The 23,584-nt window shown below is 36.9% G+C and overlaps 2 protein-coding genes across 8 annotated transcripts in view; one reads left to right on the forward strand and one right to left on the reverse strand.

Moving 5' to 3' along the window:
* The window catches only part of MARCHF7 (membrane associated ring-CH-type finger 7), a 53,109-nt gene extending 33,419 nt beyond the window's left edge, over positions 1–19,690 (reverse strand). For 2 of the 6 annotated variants that reach the window (XR_006783767.1, XM_045822419.1), the window contains exons 1-3: positions 19,533–19,689; positions 14,008–14,085; positions 798–962 (exon numbers count right to left, since the gene is read on the reverse strand). Coding sequence is in view for 5 of the 6 variants with exons in the window: in XM_045822419.1 (XP_045678375.1) it covers positions 798–950 (153 nt within the window). In the remaining variant the exon portion in view is untranslated. Of the gene's footprint in view, positions 1–797; positions 963–14,007; positions 14,086–15,232; positions 15,634–15,688; positions 15,808–19,532 lie in introns of those variants that run through there. The other 4 variants (XM_045822640.1, XM_045822812.1, XM_045822730.1 and 1 more) reach the window with 4 other exon arrangements.
* Positions 19,691–19,774: 84 nt separating this feature from the next.
* The window catches only part of BAZ2B (bromodomain adjacent to zinc finger domain 2B), a 364,968-nt gene continuing 361,158 nt past the window's right edge, over positions 19,775–23,584 (forward strand). The window contains exons 1-3 of one of the 2 annotated variants that reach the window (XM_045821942.1): positions 19,775–19,871; positions 21,580–21,743; positions 22,088–22,143. The gene's annotated coding sequence lies outside the window, so the exon portion shown is untranslated. The remainder of the gene's footprint in view (positions 19,872–21,579; positions 21,744–22,087; positions 22,144–23,584) is intronic. The other variant, XM_045821977.1, reaches the window with a different exon arrangement.

The following is a 23,584-nucleotide window of genomic DNA, read 5'->3' on the forward strand; positions in this document are numbered from 1 at the left end:
CCAGGGCTTTGGAAAGTACTGAGTTGGCCAGAAAGTCTGTATGGTTTTTTCTGTAAAATACAAGACATATTTTTCATTTTCACCAATAACTTTACTGATTTGGATATTTTGAGTGTGTCAGCTATCTTCCGCTATTGGCTTCAAGTGGGTAGAAGTCAGGTGCTACTAATTCTTCCAATGCATAAGACAGCCAAACAAAGAATTATTTTGTCAAAACATCAACAGTATCAAGAAACTTTGCCAACCATTTCTGACACATTTATCAGTCACAGCACCTTCTCCATACATATACTGCACAAATCTTCTTTGAGTTTCAGTTGCATCTTTACCCTTCTTGAAATAATAAAACATAACAGACTGAAAATGTGTATTTTCTTTCATCTTCAATATTAAAATAGCTAAACAAAAATTCACCAACTTTCATAAGTTTATGTTTTTTAAGTGATGCTGATATGACAGCTGTGACAGTACAATCTAATAATATTGCTTTGAAGACAACTCAGCACTACTAGTACCATCATACAGGAAAAATTAAGCTAACATTTTGGCCAGCCCAGTATGATCATTTTCTGTAATTCCCCATTCGTAATTCTGAGGTCCAAGAAGTTTGAAAACATTAAGTTTTTGCTATTTGCCATGAACAGTAATTCATTTTGCTGCAGACATAAAAATGTTTTCATGCCTCAAATTCTGCTGAATATTATAAACATATATTACTTACCTAAAATCCAAAAGATACACGTGGCCCCAACAATTCTGAAAAAGAGACTATCTGTATATTCCAATTAAGGTGTTACCTGATATTCAGGATCCAGTCTAAATGAAGAGTCTCTTGAGGGATAGGTGTCATTTAAACTACTTTCTCTGCTTCCAGACATCATCCTAGCACTTAAAGAGCTGGGAGGCTGAACAGAAATTCTTCTTGGAATCCTCGAAGGTTTAGACTCCATTCTTAAGATTTCCTGTGAAATCAAATTTTGATTAGTGGCCTTTGGGAAAATATTCCAACCTTTTGTTCTTTACTCTCAATCATCAGCTCGAATCAAGAAATCACTGATGTAAATTAACTATATCTGGCATAGTGAATTGTAAGACTATCATCACCCCTCTTCTACAAGGCAGAGATATAAAGTAAAGGTTCCTTACTATCCATAAAATGAAGCACACCTAATAAAAGTGAGATGAGGAACTGAGATTTGTTGTTTCCAAAGCCTGGGCTCTTTTCCTTGATCAATTTTGTCTCCATATGAAATCCTACATGAATTTGCTCTTAATTATCTTTCTATTCTTATCTATTTTTAGTGTTCAACACTCATTCCATAAACATTAGCTATACTGTACTATTTGCACACCCCTTAACACAAAATGCTCTCACATCCCTTTCACATTCCCCATTTAATTCCTGGTCATGGTCTTAAAACAGGCTTTGTCTTCGTGTGCCTTGACTTTATACATAGTTTTATTAAGACACCATACTACCTTATGCTATCATTCATTTTCCTATCTCCCCTTTTCAAAGTAAAAATAATTTCTAAGTTTTCTTCATTAAAACATTCCTCTAAACCTATTCCAAAAGATACCATAGCTATACCTGATTTTTAACTATATATACATGAAATCATACAATATGTACTCTTTTTTATCTGGTTTCATTTGCTCAACATGTACAAATGTTTTTGTGTGATTTATTCATGTTGTTTCACTTGAATTGGTTTCTACAGTATTCCATTGTATCAATATACACAACATATTTGCCTGTTCTACTATGGATGGGCACTAGATTGTTTCCAGTTTTAGGCTATTACAAGAGTACTGCCATCAAGATCACTTTTATAAATTAAAAGAACAACAATGTTTAAGTATCCTGGCAAAAGGATTTACAAAGAGGCCTCAATAACTGAGAGAGGAAATGAGGACAAAAGCAAGTATCAAATAAAAAGAAAAATCACAATCACCTCTTCGACTTTTCCCAGTCATCAACTTTTGAGGTCAAGAATTACTCCCTTATTGTTCTGGAAGTAGACTGAAATTAAGGGGAGTATCGATACACTTTACTTACCCACTTTATTAAAACATTGAAACATGGTATCAGGAAAATAGGAAAGAGGACGAAGAAGGCAAAAACCTAACAAAACATATGGTATATATTGCAGTAGGAGACATATAACAAACACAAAAGATATAACACAAACTCATTTTATTTGATATTTTAATATTAATTAAAATAATTCCACCAAGGCCACGTTGCTAATGAGAAACCAGAGTAAAAGTTATACTATGGGATATAATTAAATAAAAAAAAAGACACTCAGAAACCAGGTCACTTTTAAATTTCTAGTTAAACATGATGAGTTATCCTTATGCATCTATTTTGGCCCCCCTTTCCAAAATCTCCATAAAATGAAAGTAAATTAATCCAAAGCTTTAACCATGAAAAGAACAGGAAGAGGACCACAGAAGGCATAAGATTTCAATGTATATGGAAAATCCAAAGCAGGAGAAATCAGCAGAGAAAATTAAACTATACCCTAGACATTTAGAAAGAGGTAGAGTGAGAGAATCAAGACCTGGAGGCATGAAGTACAATAAAAATGGTTGAAAATCTAGTTGCTGAATTAAAATCTGTAGCTGGAGCAGTAAAACCCCAGATATTTCCCCAAGCTCCAGTCTTTCAAAATTAGGGTATTCATTCTCTGGACATAAGGATTTCGGACTTCCGGCCAAAATGGAGGCATAGGTGGACGCACCGTACCTCCACGCACAACCAAGATTAGAACAACAACAATTTAGAGGCAGAATAACACCCAGAACTGATAGAGAATTTATCTGAATGGAAGTTGGACAGCCAAGAAGTTGAAGTAGACCCCTTCATCCAGACCGGTAGGAGGGGCAGAGAGGAGCAGCCGGGCTCCGGGCTCCGGTCGCCGCACGCGGAAAACAGGGAGAACTGGGCCATAAGGCAACCGGGAGGGCGTAAGGCATCTGGGGCACACAAGATTGCTGCGGGTCTACCCTGAGTACACAAGTGGCAGCTGGCGGACCCAGTGAGGAGGTGGTTGTGGACCAGGGCAGAGCACGCAACCAGGATCCCAGAGAAAGGACTGAGGTCCCAGGAGAATGGAGCTACCACCATTGTTCCCTCCCTCCCCTGCCACCACATACAACGTCACAATCTAGTGACTGGGGTACCCAGCCCAGGTGAACACCTAAGGCTCTGCCCCTCACCGTAACAGGAGCAACCAGACCAAAAAAAGAGAGAGAGAGAGAGAGACATGTTTCAAACAGAAGAACAGATCAATGCCCCAGGATTCATCCTTTTAAGCGACCGAGAAATAGCCAACCTATCAGATGCACAGTTCAAAACACTGGTGATCAGGAAGCTCACAGAATTGGTTGATTTTGGGCGCAAATTACATGAAAACATGCAGGTTACCATAAAAAGAGATGAAGGAAGATGCACGGAGAATCAATAGTGATGGAAAGGAAACTGGGACTCAAAACAATAGAGTGGACCAGAAGGAAGAAAAAAACACACAACCAAACAGGAAAGAATGGAGAAACAAGAATTCAAAAAAAACGAGAAGCTTAGGAACCTCCAGGACATCTTTAAACGTTCCAACATCCAAATTATAGGGGAAGAGGAAAAGCAACAGATTGAACACGTTTTTGAACAAATAATAAAGGAGAACTTCCCTAATCTGGCAAAGGAAATAGACTTCCAGGAAATCCAAGAAGCTCAGAGAGCCCCAAAGAAGTTGGACCCAAGAAGAAACACACCAAGGCACATCATCATTACATTAGCCAAGGTAAAAATGAAGGAGAGAATCCTAGAAGCAGCAAGAGATAAGGGGACAGTCACCTACAAAGGAGTTCCCATCAGACTGTCAGCTGATTTCTCAAAAAGAGACCTTACAGGCAAGGAGGGGCTGGAAAGAAGTATTCCAAGTCATGAAAGACAAGGACCTACATCCCAGATTACTCTATCCAGCAAAGCTTTCATTTAGAATGGAAGGGCAGATAAAGTGCTTCTCAGATAAGGTCAAGTTAAAAGAGTTCATCATTGCCAAGCCCTTATTTTATGAAATGTTAAAGGGACTTATCTAAGAAAAGAAGATAAAATAAAAAAACATGTATAGTAAAAGACAGGAAACTCACAATTATTAACAACCACACCTAAAGCAAAACCAAAAGAAACTAAGCAAACAACTAGAACAGGAACAGAACCACAGAAATGGAGATCACATGGAGGGTTAACAACAGGGGAGTGGGAGGAGGAGAGAGGGGGAAAAGTTACAGAGAATACATAGCATAGATTGTAGGTTGAAAATAGATAGGGGGAGGGTAAGAATAGTATGGAAAATGTAGAAGCTAAAGAACTTATAAGTATGACACATGGACATGACTAAAGGGGGGGATGTGGGTGGGAGAGGGTGTACAGGGTGGAGGGGAGTGAAGGGGGAAATGGGACAACTGTAATAGCATAATCAATAAATTATATTAAAAGGATTTCACAGGCAATCATTTTCCTTAAATATGGGATATTAAGGAAATATCTGTGGGAATTAAGTATAAGGAATAAAAGAAAATACATATATACTGTATTCAATGTTGAGACCCAAAGACGCTTTCCTGGCTTTGTTTCTACAATACTGTTCAAACACTAAGGGATTTTCCTCTTGGATCACCAAACAAAACACCAGATAAGATTTCTAGATATCAACATTTGGAATGTTCCTAATTACGAAACTTGCTTGCCACTTGATCATCCTACCCCACAACTAAGTTCACTAGTAACCAATAGTTGCTTCTAATCTACTGTTTTAGGGCTTCCCTCTAATAGGCAAACATCAAGGGTCATTAAACATCCAAGGAAGGCCTCCAATATGAAAGACACCAAAGTAATCAACAACAAAAAACGGTTAGAGAAAATGTGAGGAAAGGCGCTCATAACTATCCTCAAATGATTAAGACATTCATTCACATAACAGGAAGCTTGAGAAAGCAATCCAAGTATAATGACAAGCTTGTGGATATTCAAATGTAACACACTTTTTAAAAAAATGTGATACATTGTAATAATCAACATAAGGCTTAGAAGCAAATTAAGTAAACCTCCCTGAAGTAGAAAATGTACCCTAAAAATAGAACTGTCATTGGGAGTTATCAATTTGACTATAATATGGTTATAGAATAAGAAAATAAAATAAAGAAGAATATTACCAAAGAAAGAAAATAACCTTTCTAGGATTAAAGGATATACATCTTCACATTGAAAGGATTCAAGAGCACTCAGCAAATCAATGAAAAGAGTCCAACACTAAGCACAGGTTATCATCTTGAAATTTCAGAACACCAGAAATAAAAGAGTGAAAAAGCAGGTTGCATACAAAAGTAATCAGAATGGCATCTTAATTACACCTTTAAAAACTTAAGACAATGACACAATATCTAACCCTGAGAAAAATGTTTAGCCTTGAGTTCCAATCTGACAACTAAATGTGAAATAGAGAATAGGACACATTTTCAGGCATGCAAGATCTTTAAAAAAAAAAAAAGCACAAAACAAAACAAAAACCACAAGAGGCTAAATGAAGAGCATGTGCTAGGAAAATGGGAGTGTAAGAAACAAAAGAACCAGTCACAATGTCCAGGCAACTATTACAAAGGTATACAGGAGGAAAGCATAGGGAGCACTTGCTGAAATTGGAGTATGAGCATAGCTAAAGGAAGCATGGAGTACGATCATAGATAAAGGAAGCAAAGTTCTAAGAAAAAAAAAAGGTATCAAAAACTATTTTGGAATGTGGCAAAGATGATACAATTGGAAAAACTAATTTAATAAATTAATTTTGTGACTTGGGAAAACAGAATTATTCAAGAAAGGAGGTATTATGTTTGGGTGAACTCAAGATATTTAGTTTTATTAATATAAACTGCTGGTTTTGCTACATACATGCTGTGGGATGGAGGTGGATAGGGGAAATAAAAACAATGGTAAGGAAAACATACAATATTGAAAAACCATTAACAGTATAAAATATATCATGTATAAATATAAAGATATATCCTAAAACAGCTAAAAGTTGGGGGCTGCTTCCTTTGTTAAGTGGGACTGGGAATGAGGTAAAGGGTGGGGCAAATAACTACTGTTTTCCTTTTAAGTAGGATAACCATATTTCCTGGTAAGCCTGGAAGTCCCAGTTTATGGCCAGAAAAGTCCTAATTTGTGCTCATTATTTCAGGACAATTATTAATAGTTCTTGAGTTTTTCTTAAAAGTGGCCTACTTTGGATGATAGAGCATATATATGATCACTTCAGCTTTTTATAAGCTATATACATATGTCCACACAATTTTTTTGTTGTTTTTACTAAAAAGAGGTGTATTATGAGGTGGACTTTTAAAAGAAAGCATACACAAATAGAAAGAAGACTAATGGTTAAACACTGGCATGCAAAGGCTCATAAAAAAACCCAAAAGATTTAACAAGCAGCATTTTGTCATTTTACAAAGAAGGCTATAAAAATACTAAACAAGGGACTGTATTTGTGACAGGATTTTAACAGGGAGACAAAATGCTTTCTAAGATACAGGCCTATAGATGGTTCTTCAATAACAATAATGCTTCTTAATCATATTTCTCGTGGTTTACTTTGACTACATTTACGTCCAATTCTTACTTGCATACTTGCAGAATTAAACTAACCTAGTAGGAAATCTGCTCAAAACAAACCTCTTGAGAGAAGACAAAGAGGCAGAGTCCTTTGAGAGATACAATTTATCCTGTATTAAGTAAGCTATTTTTGGCAACTCCTCTACATAAACTGGTTGAATTTTGACAATGTAGGTGTTACCAGAGAACTTATATAATACGGTTGCATAAGATGTAGGTCAAAAGCACAAAAAATAGTAAAAAAAAAAAAAGAGAGAGAATTACATTGCAGTCCTTAAAAAATTTCTAACAGACCACTTGCAAGAGGCATAATTTTAAGTTCTTTCATTTATTTAACAGATAGAACAAACAAGCCACACAAATAACCACATAACTTAGTTGTATGTGCTGTAACGGAAAAGGTATAAACAAAAAGAACACACCAGCAGAAAAAAGGTATTTGAAGTTTAATGCTTTTAACCAAGACTTGATGAGTATAACACAAAAAGTCCACATTACATTTCCTCAATGGTCAACACAATGGTATCTTAGTTTCCTTCTGTTGTTTTATATAATTTGTTTTCTAAATAAATTTAGATTTGATTCCACAGTTAGACAGTCAAACTCTCTGATAAGATAAAAACTTAACACACCAGGACTGTGACCCATGTAGACTTTACAAGTATGTGCCTGTCTGCCATGCCTTGCCACTCAATTTGCATGAAGTACTCATCACTGCTAAGAAAAGTTCCGTAACACAATTTGCACTCTTTTGAGTCTCTTGAGACTCACTGAAGTCCTGAGCATCATGGAGCAACTGGAATTTGTGCCCAAGTTCCTTATCAGCAAATCTATGACTATGCTGAGGCACTGACAGCATCAAGAGATCACATTTTCCATTTGCCAGAACTTGCTTCAAATGCAGAAAGACCAGCTACAAAGCCACAAAAATCTTATGGTCAATATTGGAGATTGTTACTTTACTGAATTTTTCAACTTTGGAAATAAAGTCTTTTGGAAAAAGCTGATATTTAACTACTAGTTTACCTAATTCTCATATTTTTATTTAAATGTGTCCTCACACTGAGGGCTGGCATAAGCAACAGCAGTGGAAAACAGGTATTTATACCAATTCCATATTTTTCTTAAAAAATCCTCACCAAAGGATATGCTTATTGATTGAGAGACAGAGATAGAGATAGGAACATTGCTCTCTTGCCTCTATTATGCACCCCACCCAGGAATCTAACCTGCAACCTTTTGGTGCACAGGACAACATTCCAACCAACTGAGCAATCTGGCCAGGGACCAACCCCACAATCTGTGCTTTCTGCCCATCTCATAAATGTATGACTTATTAGCTACTAAAAAATCTGACTACTTGTTTCATAAATAATTTCATTCTGCTGGCTTCCTAAGGAAACTCTTTGAAGAGCTCTTTAAAGCAAGTTCATGTTTCTGGTGGCCTGCTGAACACTATAAAGAATCTTTACACCAAAAAAAAGATTTCCCTAGCGATAAACAGCACAATTCAAATATATTCTATGAAAATAATCTTAGCTTAAATTTTCTTAGCTTAGCTTAAATCTACGTAAAAAACCTTAAGGAATTCTGTATCATTACCTGATATGCAAAATTTTCTAAGTGGTTCTCTGCTTGATATTATCTGCAAGTTACCAAGATCTCATAATCATGTTAAATGTAACTGAAAAACTATCTCACAACCAACACTAGAATACAGACAATTTTAAATTTATTTTTATGATGTTTTTCAACAAGGCTTCACTTGGATTATCAGGCCTAGGCTGGGCAAACCAACAAAGTTCATTAATAAAACCATGCTAAGCTTTGTCCAAAGGGAAGTCATCATTAATCCACACACTTTCTTCTTTTGTATTTTTTTTAAGATTTATATATTTATTTATTATTTTATTTTATTTTTAGAGAGGGGAAGGGAGGGAGAAAGAGAGAGAGAGAAACATCAATGTGTGGTTGCTTCTCACAGGGTCCCCATTGGGGACCTGACCCCGCAACCTAGCCATGTGCCCGGACTGGGAATCTAACCTGGGTTCATAGCCCAAGCTTAATCCACTGAGCTACACCAGCCAGGGCTCTTCTTTTGTCTTTTATTCTACCAGTAATGACACCATTTCCCAATCAAACTTTCAACTGTTTTCTACTATCGTAAAAGGAGCTCTAAATTCTTTGGCCAAGCATCCAGAACTCTAACCTACCTTCCCCACCTAATTTCCAACTACAACCTGAAAAAAACCCTTGGCTCAGCTCAATTTTTAAGAGTCAGTTACCAAGTACCTTGAATACACCAGACAGGATGCTAAGTTCTAGGAATGCAGTAGTAAAGCCTATTTCCCAAACTCGTATTTCAGGGATAAGAGGAGTGAATGGAATTAAATAAGTAACTACAATAGCATATAATAGTAAATACATATAAACAGAATGCTATAGAAAAGAATCTTCAGTTCTTGATAATGGCAGATTACTCAAATCAAGCCTTCCCCCCAAAATAATAAAAAAATGTTATATTAAATATAAAGAACATTCTTTTAAAAGTAATGAAGGGTTGACAAGATAATAAGGAATTACTAGGTCAATAATGAAAGGAAAAATGGGAATCCAAAAGTTACGGAAGTACAAAAGCCTCTTCTGCCCTAAGGGTATTTGTAAGTTTCAGAAAAATTTAAATCTTTTGCCAATCTCATGGAAGGAAATCAAAGCTCAGGACACACACAAGGTTAGAAATCTAATAGGCCACCTCATCTTAGTCAGCTAAACTCCAAAAAGTCTGCCAAAACAGGTTAAAAGTTAAATCAGATGCAAACTAGTTCTTGTACAGATTTGAAACTAACACTGTTATTTCCTGAACAGTAAATAGAAGTTCAAACCTTGTATTTAGTTTAAGGTGGTGTCATCCTAGTAAGCTACCAAGAAGCAGACAGAAGGAAACACAAATCTTTGTAGAGGAATGTGACTTCACACTAGCCTTCAGATTATTTCTATAATCTTTCAAATATAATGAGCAGGGGTCATCAAAACAAAGTCCTTGAGATGCAATATACAAGACAAAAAATGTTAAATCAAGTATTTCAGGTAGATTATATAAAACAGTTATATATTTACCATGTTTAAATAAAAAGAAAGCTTAAAAATACGTGTAAGGAAGAGAACAATGCAAAAAGCACATGTGAAAAAAAGACTGAAGTTTTAGAACTGAAACATACACTAAACATAATTAAACATAAATGATACCACAATGATAAGGCATGCAAAACAGGATATTCTGTAAGATGACTGGTCTGGACTCATCAAAAAGTAAATGTCACAAAGAAAAAATATGGCCCTGGCTGGCGTAGCTCAGTGGATTGAGCGCGGGCTGCGAACCAGGCATCGCAGGTTCGATTCCCAGTCAGGGCACATGCCTAGGTTGCAGGCCATGACCCCCAGCAACCGCACATTGATGTTTCTCTCCCCCCCCTTCCCCCTCTAAAAATAAATAAATAAAATCTTAAAAAAAAAAAAGAAAAAAAAAAGAAAAAATATGTAAGTACCATACTATTCCAGTTTGAGACTAAAGAAACAAACTCCAATGCAATGTATAAACCTTGGCTGGATCCTGATTCATACAACAGAAAGTATGAATGTAGACTGAATTTTAGTAAAATGTCATTATGTCTGCAACTTAGTATTAAATAACATATTTTAGAAAGTAAGTACTATATGTAAGAGTACATATAGCCTATATAAAGCAAATAAAGCAAATGATTACACTGAATGTAGGTGAGGTTATACAGATGTTAATTTTACTATTATCCCAACTTTTCTCTACTTGAGTATTTTCAAGCAACACAAAACAAATTTGGCAGTGTTTCATCTCTGCTTGGTATATAGACAGCCCCAAGAGAACATCAGTCCTGCCCTAACATAACAAGAGTAAACCAGACAATCTATTAAATCACCTGAGTACATACACTAGAATTGTGGTTGCAAGGCAACCAGTGAAATGAACTACATAGAAAGGTAAGCCCCTCCAACAAGGATAGATAGGACAAAGGTGGCCACCAAAACAGCTACGAAACAGCCAAATTTTCTTGAGTTCCTAAATCCCTAAAGGCCAAATGTTTGCTAGTGTGACAGTTTAGAAAATCTGGGAGCCCTAACATAAGATATCTTTTCTACAGGTCTCCACTGGGTGCTCATAAGAAAGAATGAGGACAAATAGCAGATCTGAGGTCCCACTTTCTATAGTTTGACCACATGGGTCCTGCCTATGTTTGAGAGAAGAAGCACCTGAAGACACTCATACACACTCCAAACCCTGAGTGAGTACAAGGTAGTATCAGGTGTTACTAGGAAAGGGGTAGGAAAGCTACTTTCTGTAAGGATTCTGCACTAATACAAGGCAGTTGTCTTTAGGCCCTAAAGGGCTATGAAACCCACTTGCCCAGGATCTTCTAACAACAAAAGGCAGAGATCAGCTAGAAGGGACATGCACAGTGGCATCTGCCTGCACTCTAGACTCTAAAAAGCAGGGAAAGGTAAAAAATCTTAGGACAACCCCATCTTTGAGAATAAGGCACAGAGCCTGCCTAAGACTGGAAGAGGATGCATAGAACTAAGAACACCATGAGCTTTGGTCCAAATAAGCAACAGCAGTCTACTGCTAAGAAACTTAAAACAGCCTGACCCCTCTGTGGTACAGATGTGCAGGGCTTGCAGGAAGTTGAGGCTAGTGAAAGAATACTGAAAGAAATACTCCAGCATTCTGGGCCTCACATTAAGCACTACACAGTGGCAGTCCACTAACAGAGTAATTTGAAGGTTTAAAAAAAAAAAAAAAGGTAATAATAAAGCTCAAATCCAGCTCAAGTACAGACAAAACCAACTCAACCCATCACATTAACAGTCTGACAGAAGTAGAGTGTGTCCATATTCAGGCAAAACTAATAAACAGCCTCTACTGTTTTTTTGTTTGTTTTTTTTTTACTTACACAGTCTCTACTGGTCTTATTGACAATGTCTGGTATTCAACAAAAAATTACAACACACACAAGAATGTCAAGAGATAAGAATCAATGAAACCACAAGAAGAGATAGCCCCAATGTTAGCAAAGTGGGAATCTAATGATTTTAACAGGAAACAAGGCAAAACTGGAAAAACTCGGGAACTGGGAGATAAGCTAGAAACCAACTATCCAGATTGAAGCATGAAAAAACACATGATAGCAAATACAGGACAGGGTTTAAGACACACAGAGAAGAGTCATAAAGTCTTTTGTACATTTAATTGGAGTTATAGAAGGAAAGAACTAGGGCAGAGAAAAAAATTAAGATGTTGGCTAAAAATGTCCAAAACTGATGAAGGATCAGTGTCAAAAGCCCAATAAACACCAACTAGAATAATTAGCAATTATACTAATCACTAGATTATACTAATCACTCATATCTGACTGTGGAAAATCATACTTAGGAAAAATCTGAAAGTGTTATGGGAGTATTGAATGAGCAGCCAAAAGTCCCAGATGAGAAAAACTTCAGAGGAGGTAACATATGAGTTGACCTTTGAAGAATGAAAACAGAAAAAAGAGGAAGGCATAAAAATACTATAGCATGTTGAAGAATGTAAGTATGAGGAGTGAAATGAAAGGCATGAAAGAGGAGAGAACAAAAAGGACTCTGAGAAAATGAAAGTAGATTATATCTAGACTGTAAAGGCAATCCTGTATCCCCTGCTCAGGAGTTTGTGCTTTAATAAGGCAATGGTTTTGAAGCTTTTCACCATTAGTAATTTGCAAGTTATTTTTCTCAAGTATCCCAGAAATTATATGTTCCTGATGATTAGTTTACAAAAATGAAACTACCATTAGTCTTAGCAAAACTTTACCTAGTTTTGCCAGGCCTCAATAGTATAGATTCATACACAGCTTTCTGCATTTCTTGCAATACTGAAACTCAGTAATTAATTACACCATCCTTATAAAACCATGGGGAAAAACTACTGATTTTACCTATAGACGTAGGAGCGACTAAAGATTTTGAAACTACATCAGTAAAAATCAGTCAAACAAACTCAAAGTAAATCAGCATTAAGGACAAGTTATTACGAACAGACACAGTGGCTCCAAGACATATTAGCAAGGGCCCAAAATAAATGGATAGAAGGCAGATTCAACACATCTCAAGTAGAAAAGAATGGTGGGGAGGGAGGAATTATTCAGAGTACTGAAGAACAAATATATATGTCTATATAGTGGAGGCCAAAGAAATACACCAAGATGAGTTGGTTTTTAAAGAATGAGGAGTCTGAAGTGCTCAAAAGAGGTCTAGAAGTATGTTGGAAATAGTTTTGAAAACATAGAAGAGCAGTCTGGGGGATGACAATATATTTTCAATCATTGACACTGATCTATTTGCTTTTTCACATACACATACACCTTAGTACCTTCTGCTTGTAATGTACCTTCTAGTTAGTCTTAGTTCCACCCCCTCTCCACTGATTACATAATTAGAATTTGGGGCACTATGAAAAAGTAAACTAAAAAACTTCAGGCAGTATATAGGAACAAAAGAAGTCTACTTACTACCCTAATTAAGAGTAAAGCTTTCTCCCCTGGCTGGTGTGGCTCAGTGGACTGAGTGCTGGCCTGTGAACCAAAGAGTAAAGCTTTCTTTGTGCACCACAAGCTGCCTATTAAACAGGGTTTGGATTTTTAGTTTACCAAATTTGAAAGGCTGTTAATTCTGAAGATCAGAGTTTTAAAAAGCAGAGCAATGCTCAAATTTTTTTTTGTTTACTCTGCTTAAAAAGGTCTGGCTAGCGTAGTTCAGTGGATTTAGTGTGGGCTGCAAACCAAAGTGTCACAGGTTCGATTCCCAGTCAGGGCACATGCCTGGATTGCAGGCCATGGCCCCCAGCAACCGCACATTGATACATTGATGTTTCTTTCTTTCTCCCTCCCTCCCTCCCTCTCTCTCTCCCCCCCTCCCTCCTTCCCTTCCCTCTCTAAAAAATAAATACATAAAATCTTAAAATAAAAAAAAATTAAAAAAAATAAATTAAAAAAAAAAAAGGTACCTCTCAGCCCTGGCTGGTGCTGTTGAGTGAATTGAGTGCTGGCCTGTGAACCAAAAGGTCACCAGTTCGATTCCCAGTCAGGGCACATGCCTGGGTTGCAGGCCAGGTCCCCAGTAGGGGGCACACAAGAAACAACTACACAAGGACGTTTCTCTCCCTTTCTTTCTCCCTCCCCTCCTCTCTCAAATAAATAAATAAACAAACAAACAAACAAACAAACAAAATCTTAAAAAAATAAATAAAATGTATCTTTAAAAAAAGGTACCTCTCAAATAGTATGTATCCTCTCCCATCACTCTAGATTGCTGTGTTCCGTTACTATAGTAACAGTCTTGTTCAGGATCTGTCAAGAGTCACACAGTAGTCATAAATGAAATAACCAGACTATCAAAAGAACCCTGGCCCTATCCATATATATCCGTAATATCCAAATACTACAGACCACACCTAACACTTTTCCTTTATTTAGAATATATGCATTAATAAAGGTAATTTTTCCAAAACAAGAAACTGAGGCTAGGCAAGATAAATTAAGCACTGCCCAATTTTTAGCTCATAAGCCAATTTCTAACTATTTGTAGAAATATGACAGTTATGAGTGCAAGCTTTGAAGTCTGTCCTTTACTTGGTGTGACTCTAGGTTTAATCTCTACAGTGCTTAATTTCTTCACCCATAAAAGGGGCATAATAATAGTACCAACTTCACAGGTAATATGAACTTTGCTGGCATACAGTATGTATTTAGCAAACACTAGTTGTTATTAAGCAATACCACCAGTGTTAAAAGATTTCCATGTAAACAGCTTAGTAGAAATTCTAATGGCTTTCATTATTTAGTTTTTATTTTAACATATAGTGTAAAAAAAAAAGAAGACTTTATAAAGTCATTCAGATTTATGTACAGGAAGACAGTCACTACATGGTAAAGAAACTTACAGACCTTACTTATATAAGTACATGTATAAAAATTTGAAAATAGCCATTATTAACATGTTACTGTCTCTGGGTGGGTTTGGTTCCTTCTTTATACCTAGTTTTCCCAAATTTCTTTAATGTACTTGGTCTTACTTTGATAAATAAGGGAAACAGTTATTTGCAAATGAAAAAGACTTTTTCTGCAATTTATATTACAAAATCTACAAAGAACCAAGAATAATTCCCTTTCTAAATTTCTATACTGCTTGTTTACACTCCTTACTATTTACATTCCACAAAGGAAGTAATAAATATTAAACAATGAAGTACTGTTCTGGTAAATACTAAGTGGAAGATAAAAATTTCAAGCATACAGAAAAGTAGAAATAATAATGAACCTTCATGTACCAATCAACAATGAACCTATCTTGTTTATTTGACCAACCTCTATTTTAAAGCAAATCCCAATCACAACATTGTTAAGGATGCCTGTTCTTAAAATGTTGTAAGTATACTCCCTTCGTATTGTGATGCTCCTGGTCTGCCCAGGAAGAGATAAAATCTTAATTCCTTACCCCTTCGGTGGGGGATCCTCTTGTAAGATTTACTCTGACTGAAAGAATGTGTAGCACTGCCCTGGCCAGGTGGCTCAACTGGTTGGAACGTCATCTCAAACACCAAAGGGTTGTTGGGTTTGATTCCAGGTAAGGGCACATTAGGAGTACCTAGGTTACTGGTTCAACGCCCTGGTTGGGATGCCTGTGGGAAGCAGCCAATCAATGCTTCTCTCTCTCCCCACCCCCTTCCTCCTCTCCCTCTAAAATCAATAAAAACATATCCCTGAATGAGCATTAAATAAACACAGAAAACTTAAAAAAAAAAAAAAAGTGCAGTGTTAGGTGACATCATATGATTTTCCAAGCTGTAAGAAGTCTAGTAGCTTCTACTTTGCCCTCTTGGGTTGCTGTCTTAATACAGCCAAATCACAGAAGACTATATGGTGCAAAACCTAAATATTAAGCAACACCAACTGCCAGTCATGTCAGTGATGCCATCTTGAACTTCCCAGCCTTCGAAATCCTCCAGCGGAATGATGGTACATGAGTGAACCCAGGCAAAACCAGTATAATCACCCAACAGGCACACACAACTGTAAAAAAAATAGTGAATAGCAGTTTTAATCCACCAGATTTTGAGGTTTGCTATGAAGTGATAAAGCTTCAAAACTTATCCTAACTTTTCACTTTCCTTGTATCACATCAGTTTCTAAGAAAAATCTGATTTTATTTCAGGGTGTACCTTAGAATGTCTTAGATATCCAGACGAGTTGCAGTTGCTGAATTACCTAAAGCACAATATTACTATACAATAAATTCATGTTATGAATGCCAGAGCTATTACAAAAATACTAATGTATCATGATTGCCAATCACATTCCAGGAGTACAAACATAGCTACAAGTCCATTCTTTACTTGTACTTGGTACATTCTTTTGTTTAAAAAAATCTGCTTCTGGGAGGAAAATTTTTCTCAATAAGAAATCCTAGTTATTTTATTGATCCTAGTGAACATGGAGATATGGAAGCTATGGGTGGTCACATGAAGAAAGCAGTCTTTTGGATTTTTAACAGGTTTTGAGCTGACAAATATTTAAGACATAAAGATATGCCCATCTTGAAAAAAATAACCCAATAGAAGTTTAATATTTCCATGAGAAAATATGAATATGATGTTAAGTCTACTCTCTAGTACTTTATGAGATAATCTGTTCTCCTTTTAAGTGTATTTAAAATCCCTAAGTCTCAAGGTTCAATCTTCGTTCTGTAAGTGATACAACTTTAGGGATTTTTCTGGAAAAGTGAGAAATACATTATACTCAAGTATAATAATCATTATGGAAAGATTAGAACTAGCTTTTGAGGTTAAAAATTTGCCCTCTTTTAAACCTGAGGACAATAATGGGTACATGTAATGTAGGCCAGTAGTGATTTTAAAACCAGGTATTCAACTTATCTAGTCTAACCGGTAGAGCCACAGAGAAAGAGAGCAAGAAAAACCAGCTTTGACCATGAGTTCAGACCAGAGAAGTTAAAAATTAAGGTCAATGAAAATTAAACCCCAGCCAACTCTCAAATTATAATTTTATCCCCCCCTTTTGGGTTCATCTTATGATTAGCAACTGTATTAAAGACAGATTTGGGGGCATAAAATAATGACTTGTGAGAAGATAAACTATTTCACTGTAATAGAATTCTGCTGTAGTGAATTGCATTCAAGTAGGTCTTAGGAGAAACTCAAAATCTTACTCATTTTAAATTGTAATCATCTTAATGTGATCAGTTATTGATTCTGTTACTTAGATTCCTTAGTTCTTAAGTTTAATTTGTTGGTAAAAAAATGAGGTTTGGCCCTGGTCTGGAGGCTTAGTAGGCAGGAGTGTCCCCTCCACCAGAAGATTGTGGGTTCAATTCCCGATCAGGCATGTGCCTAGGTTGCAGGTTTGGTCCTTGGTCGGGGTGCATTCAGGAGTTGGCCAAAAGATGATGTTTTGATGTTTCAGTGTTTCTCTCTCTTTCTCCCTCTCAAAAATTGGTAGATAAATCCTCTGGTAAGGATTAAAATTAAAATTAAAAACTTTTAAAAATAAAAACAAGGTTTGATGGAGGCCTATGCCTTTCCCACTATTATTAGCACTGGCACTTAATTATACATAGTAACAAGTATATATCAGCAAAGATAATCTAAAAACCATTTTTATTTGGTTTAGAGATGCAATAGCTCTCCATGCCCAACAGCACCAGAGCACTAACTTTGTAAAACACTACGGAAAGTCTCTCATGTCCTGCTCTAACTTTCCATTCAATTTGTTTCAGCTATTGGGAACAAACTGTCCACTACTAAAACAAATCATGATATCATGACTTTATAGTTTCCTTATCAACCTCTTAAGTCATCCTTCTCATCTCAGTTAAAGCAATACCTGCTAAATTTTTCCCAAGATTAAACACACTTCCTCTGTGCTCCCAAGGTACTACCATGTCCTTACACTAAGATAGTAGCAGTTGTTTGTACCTTAGTCTGATGACTAAACTGTAAGTTGTGGAGGGCAGATGGTGTGTCAAGCTCATTCTTGAAATGTGAAGCCCTAATCTAGAAGCCAGGATACAACAAATAACAAATTACCAAATAATGTAAAACATTATTTGCACTATTACAACTATTTTCTCTAAAATATAATAGTAAAATGTGAGTAACTCTTGAACACACACTTGTGAAGTGGATACAGGATTAAAAATCAGCTGCATGAGTGCCATGGATGACTTTTTACATCCAATTTGATTACATGATGACTTCAAGTAAAGCATATGTGCATTCTATATGGGGACATTTTTGTGCTTTACCTTGAAAAATAAACTCTCTTGCTAATGCGGAAGAGAAATCACTTGTACTTAAGCAGGAATTTCACACATTTGTAGTAGAGAACTTACATAAATATGTATTTTGTGAAGCTGTCAGCAATCTATGGGGGGCATACAGGCAGAATAAAATTTCAAGGTTATTCAGACAAGAAGTCATGAATATAATCAATTGGACTTCAGATACCAATTCAAATTGTTTGTAATCATTTAAAATTTACTCTACAAGTATTAGGTCCCCCAGTATGTTGACTGCTATACACTGCACCATCTAACTTAATCCTTACCTCTGGTCTAGGAATTAACTGCTGTATTTCTAAGGAAAATGAAGAAGTTAAATAAGTTACAGAAAAATTAAGGCTCAAATCCAGATCTTCCAACTCTAAAGTATAAAATAAAATTCTCTACAGTATAGTAATAACGTAAAGTATAAAATAAAATGCTCAAGAAAAAAACCTACACTTTGTGTCTGCCTTAACAGTATACTGTTTTTGATTTTTAATTCAACAATTCATCTTTAACCCTACCTTTTAGGTCTGTACAGAAATGGATGGATGAGAATAGGAAAAAGGGAAATTTAAAACAATAAACAAAGGGAAATGCCTAAGAAGTCTTACAAAAATCGGAAAAAAAAATCTTACCAAATTTATTATCACTTGGCACATTTACTTTTAAAAGTGCCAAAGGATTAAACTGATGAATTTATTACCAAGACAGAGATTTTTCCATATATACTACCTACTTCTGTATATAGGAAAAAAGTATCAATTGTAGTATTTTTGGGGTGTGTGTATGTGTGTGTACACATTCTCAAGTCTTCACTACGCATTTTCATCAAAATGAGGGAGTATTCTACTACTGGTGGCTTCCGTATTTTTACTTCTTACATCAACAGGTCCATTTTTTATACATATCATCACCTATTTCAATTTGAAATACACATAATTTACCACAAAACAAAAAAAAATGCCCAAGAATCACGATATTCAAGAACAGGAACGATCACTGAGCAACCCAAAGACTCACCGCACTTGGGGGCTGAGAAAGCCCCTTCAATACGAGGCTGGGTGGGCAGAGCCCCAAGCCTCCCCGCCTTCCAGCGTAAATATAGTACCACCCTCGTGACCAGCCCGCTGCGCTTGGCGGGACCCTGCTTACCCCAAACGAAAAGGCCGCTGCCTATGGCAAAAGCCCCTAGCCCTCACCCACCAGCCACAAAAAGGCTACAAATCTGCTCCCCTCAACCCGGCATAAACTCCCAACAGAAGGCCACCCGTAAAGGAAGCCTGCGACCAAAATCCCTCCTGCGATCAGGAATCAAGCTCCTCCACCCCATCCTGCTTAGGAGGAAGCGACCTCCGCGTCCCCAGGCCTGCACTTCGTTCTCTCCCCTCCCCCACCCACGGCCTCAGCGAGAACCACCTCCCCTAGAAGAAGACCGAGCTCTGCAGCTTATTACCTCCGCTCTGGAGCTGGCACTGAACTAGGTGTGTTTCACTAATGACCACACCACCACCTTCTTCCTCGGAACTCTAGGACTTTGAGGCAGAGCAGTCGGCTGCGAAGGACAATGGCGCCCGCCCCTCTCCCAGATCCGGCACAGAACTAGCTGCCACCGTTAAATGCCCCTCCCTTCTCCTCCTCCTCCTTGGTCGCGGACTTCACCGGCATCTCGCGAGAGTGGCGCTGTGGGGATCTGAGAGCTATCCGCGGACTCGACGTACCCCACCGCGGGGTGGTGCTCTGACTGCGGCAACCGTTGAAGGGCTGCCCCGGAGGAGGCAGCTAGACGCCACTGGTAAGCAGCCGTGTCTGGTCGTCCAAAGGGCTGGCGGCTGGGCCAGCGAATGTGCGGGAGTCGGGAGCCAGGTGCTGTAGGCCCGGCCCTGGTTGGTCTCCTTCGCCTAGGTGGCAAGGGGCTCTGATCCAGCTCTGTGGCTCTCTGGCACCCAAGTCCCGGCTATACGCTTTTACTGCCTCCTGCAAAACTGCAGGGCCCTACTCGAAATAATGTCTAGCCCTTTTTTTTTTCTCTTGGTTAGTGGCGCAAGGAATGTTTACCAATGACTTGAATCAAGCCCTGCCTTTCCCGACCCCCTATCCTCCTGCTCCCTGCCCTCCCTTTTTAATGTCTGTGACCCCTCCCCCTTTTCGGGGTGGGAGCAGACTGTACGGGTTTTTCCTTAATTCATTTTTGGTGTTGGTGTACTTTTACAGTCAATGTTTCTGTAGATAGTGATACTAATATTTCATAGTGTAGCAACAGACTTTGCAGTAAAAATTTCATCCATTTAGAAAGAGGAAGGAAAGTTGTCAGGCATATAGTCTCATGATTTTTTAAAAAAAATTGTCAGATGAAATTAAATGAAACTTAAAAAAACCTAAGTAGTAAAGTAAGATGTAAATGAATAGTAATACAAAGGAACTAAGTTAAAGGAAAAGCCACAATTTATGTGGACTTGATAATATCGTGGATTCAGGTGATACATATGTTTTGAATAATTTTTTAAAGATTTTATTTATTTAGATTTAGAGAGATGGAAAGGGAGGGAGAGAAACATGGATGTGTGTGAGAAATACATGGGCTTCTTGCCTCTCACATGTCCCCACGCCCCTATCCAGGGACCTGGCCCACAACCCAGGTATGTGCCATGACTGGGAATGGAACCAGCAACCCTTTGGTTCAGAAACAGGCGCTCAATCCACTGAGCCACACCAGCCAGGACAGATTTTAGGTAATTTATCAAACAAAAGTTCTTTGCCAGTAAACATATTGAAACTTAAAGATATACTGACAACTCTTGATTTTTAAAGTGACCTATGTCATTACGTTGTTTTAAGCAATTCATTGAATTCAAATAATTCTGATAAATGAAGTGTGAGGTTTATATGTATTTCTTTGTCTTCTCATCAGAAGAGAATGTACCATTACTGTCATCCCCATTTTTCTCTCTCTTGAAGACTAAGAGACTATCTATGCTTCACTATTGTTAATTGTAAAATATTATAAAGGTTAAAAATATAAAGTTGAATAATTATTATTATTAAAGTTGGCACATAAATGTCAGTCTAACTTTTTAGGATATGAGTTGAAGATTAAGCATGTGGTGTAGGATAAAGGAAACACAGATTACTTTTGAGGAAATCAGTTTGCCTTTTTAGAAAATGGATTTTTTCCACCAAACTGAGTATACCTGTAGTTTTGTGGTTATGGATATACACACCCAAAAACACCAGACTGCGTGAGTTCACATCCCAGCCTTGCCTCTTACTACCTTTGTTATCTTAAGCAAGTCCTTAACCTTTCTAAGCCTGGGTTTCCCATAAAATTAGGCCTAAGAACAGTACCGACACCCCATAAGGTTCTCAAAAGGATTAGAGATAATGGATCAGTTCCTGAAACAGTAAGCATTTGATGATTGTTAGCTCTTACATTCAGTATCAAAACCATGGTGAATACTGTCTTTCTGGGATTTGATATATAGGTTTTTTAAACTTCTTCTCAGGTACATTATATACTAAGAGGAATGACTGCACCATTTTCTTGAGCTATGGCAGTCAAATCTGGTATCAGTAACTTCTCTGCAGAACACCCAAACCTGGCAAGGATGATTCAGATTTTGGCAGATTATGGCTTCATCCCCATCCAACATTGAAGTTACCAGCAGAGGTGAGTGTGGCACCAATTTTCTAAGCTAAACACCACTTTCAGACTCTAGTTTCTTATTGATACTAGTAAATAGGTAAAGACATGTTTTATTCTTTAAGAATGGTTAGTTATTTTTTAATGTACTTTCTCTGATTTGAATTTCCAGGAAATCATCATTATTCAATAAATAATTGAGGTTTTCCTATGTTAAGAACAATTTTATGAGAATTCTGTATATAAATAGGTATAATAGTGACTATATTTTCTGAATTAAAAATCAAAACAAAATGATTTGATAGGCAAAACATTTGAAATTAGAACTGTTCTGACCAACTCAGATTCCATGGTTGCCTTTTTTTATATAGTATTTCTTTACCGGGCCTTCCTTTGATGACTTTTTCTCCTTAAGACACACTTTTCGGTAAGTAAATCTTTGTTTACCACTTGCCCACATACTCACATTAGTTTACATTTTAACCTGGCTTCTTCTCAAAATTAGGGTCTTACTACTATATTTATTCCCTTTCTACTTTATAAATTTATCATTTGTTCATGGTCATTCCAGCCCTTTACTTTTATATAAAACTTTATTTCTTCAGCTGTCTGTTAAAGTTCTCTTTCTTATATTAAATTTCAAACTTCCTGTTTCCCCGACTTTTTATCATATTTCATCTTAACCTAAGAATCCTCTCTATGGCAAGGGCAGTCTTATAGACATCCTTTACTTTGTATACTGGTGTGATCTTGAAAAGGTGTGGTTATATTTGCTTTTTGTAAATCAAAATTTTTTTGAATGTAGGCTATTAAACTTTTGAGAAACAGGAGGTAATACTTGAGATGAGATGAGAGTGCTTACAGGGAGTCGAAAGGCATCCTTTTCCTTTAGTTGAAAACAAGGGATGCCAGTTTCTTCTCAAATGGGAATCTCATTCATCCCTGGAAAAAGGAAACCTTATGGCATCATCCAACTTGAGGATCAGCAATTTAGTTGTAGGTAACATTAAATGTATAGTAGTTATTATTACTTAACAATAGTTTGTAGAGGACTCTTTCTTCTAAGAAATATTATTAAAGGTCCTTTGCTTTAAATCTTTGTTGTTAAGAATCCCTTTGATGTAAACAATCACTAACCCCCTGATGTAGTGATTTTGTGAATTTTAATTTCCCATTATCAAGTTTAATTGAAAAGTACCACATTTAATAAGTGAATATTTAATGCATTCTGTTGCTTGACTTCTGCTTGATTAGCAGCAAAATGTTCAATCTCCAAAGGCTACAGATAAAATAATACAACAAGTAAAGAGCATACCATCATGAAATCCTCTCTGAGAAACTTCTTACACTTAAGCTTATGGTCTGTATATCACTGGTTCTAGGAAGGTCATTCCTGCTTACATAACTTCTCCAGAATATCTGCCCTGGTCGGGAATAACTCCCAATTAATGGATCACCCTGAATCCATATGTATGTGAAGCACCTTTCACACTGCCTGAAACACAGAGAGTATTTCATAAAAGCAACTATATTTTATTATTGTTGATATTAAGGGTTTGAAAATTGTGACACATAGGCCAAATCTGACCCACCACCTGTTATTGTAAATAGTTTTATCAGAACACAGCTAGTCACGTTAGTTTATATATCATCTATGCACAGGTTCTATAGAGAAACTAAGCCAATAGTATACAATCTCTCTGTCTGTCTGTCTGTCTGTCTACCTACCTACCTATCTAATCTAGTGTATCTAGCTATCTAAAAATTAGCTCACAGGGTTATGGGGACTGTCATGTTTGAAATAATGTAGGTCAGATCTGAAGCCTGGAAACTCAGAAAGGAGTTGATGTTGCCGTCACGAGGCAGAA

The sequence above is a fragment of the Phyllostomus hastatus genome, unplaced genomic scaffold (genome assembly GCF_019186645.2).
Source record: "Phyllostomus hastatus isolate PE091 unplaced genomic scaffold, TTU_PhHast_1.1 phas_contig_1, whole genome shotgun sequence".
In the NCBI taxonomy this organism is placed as follows: domain Eukaryota; kingdom Metazoa; phylum Chordata; class Mammalia; order Chiroptera; family Phyllostomidae; genus Phyllostomus; species Phyllostomus hastatus.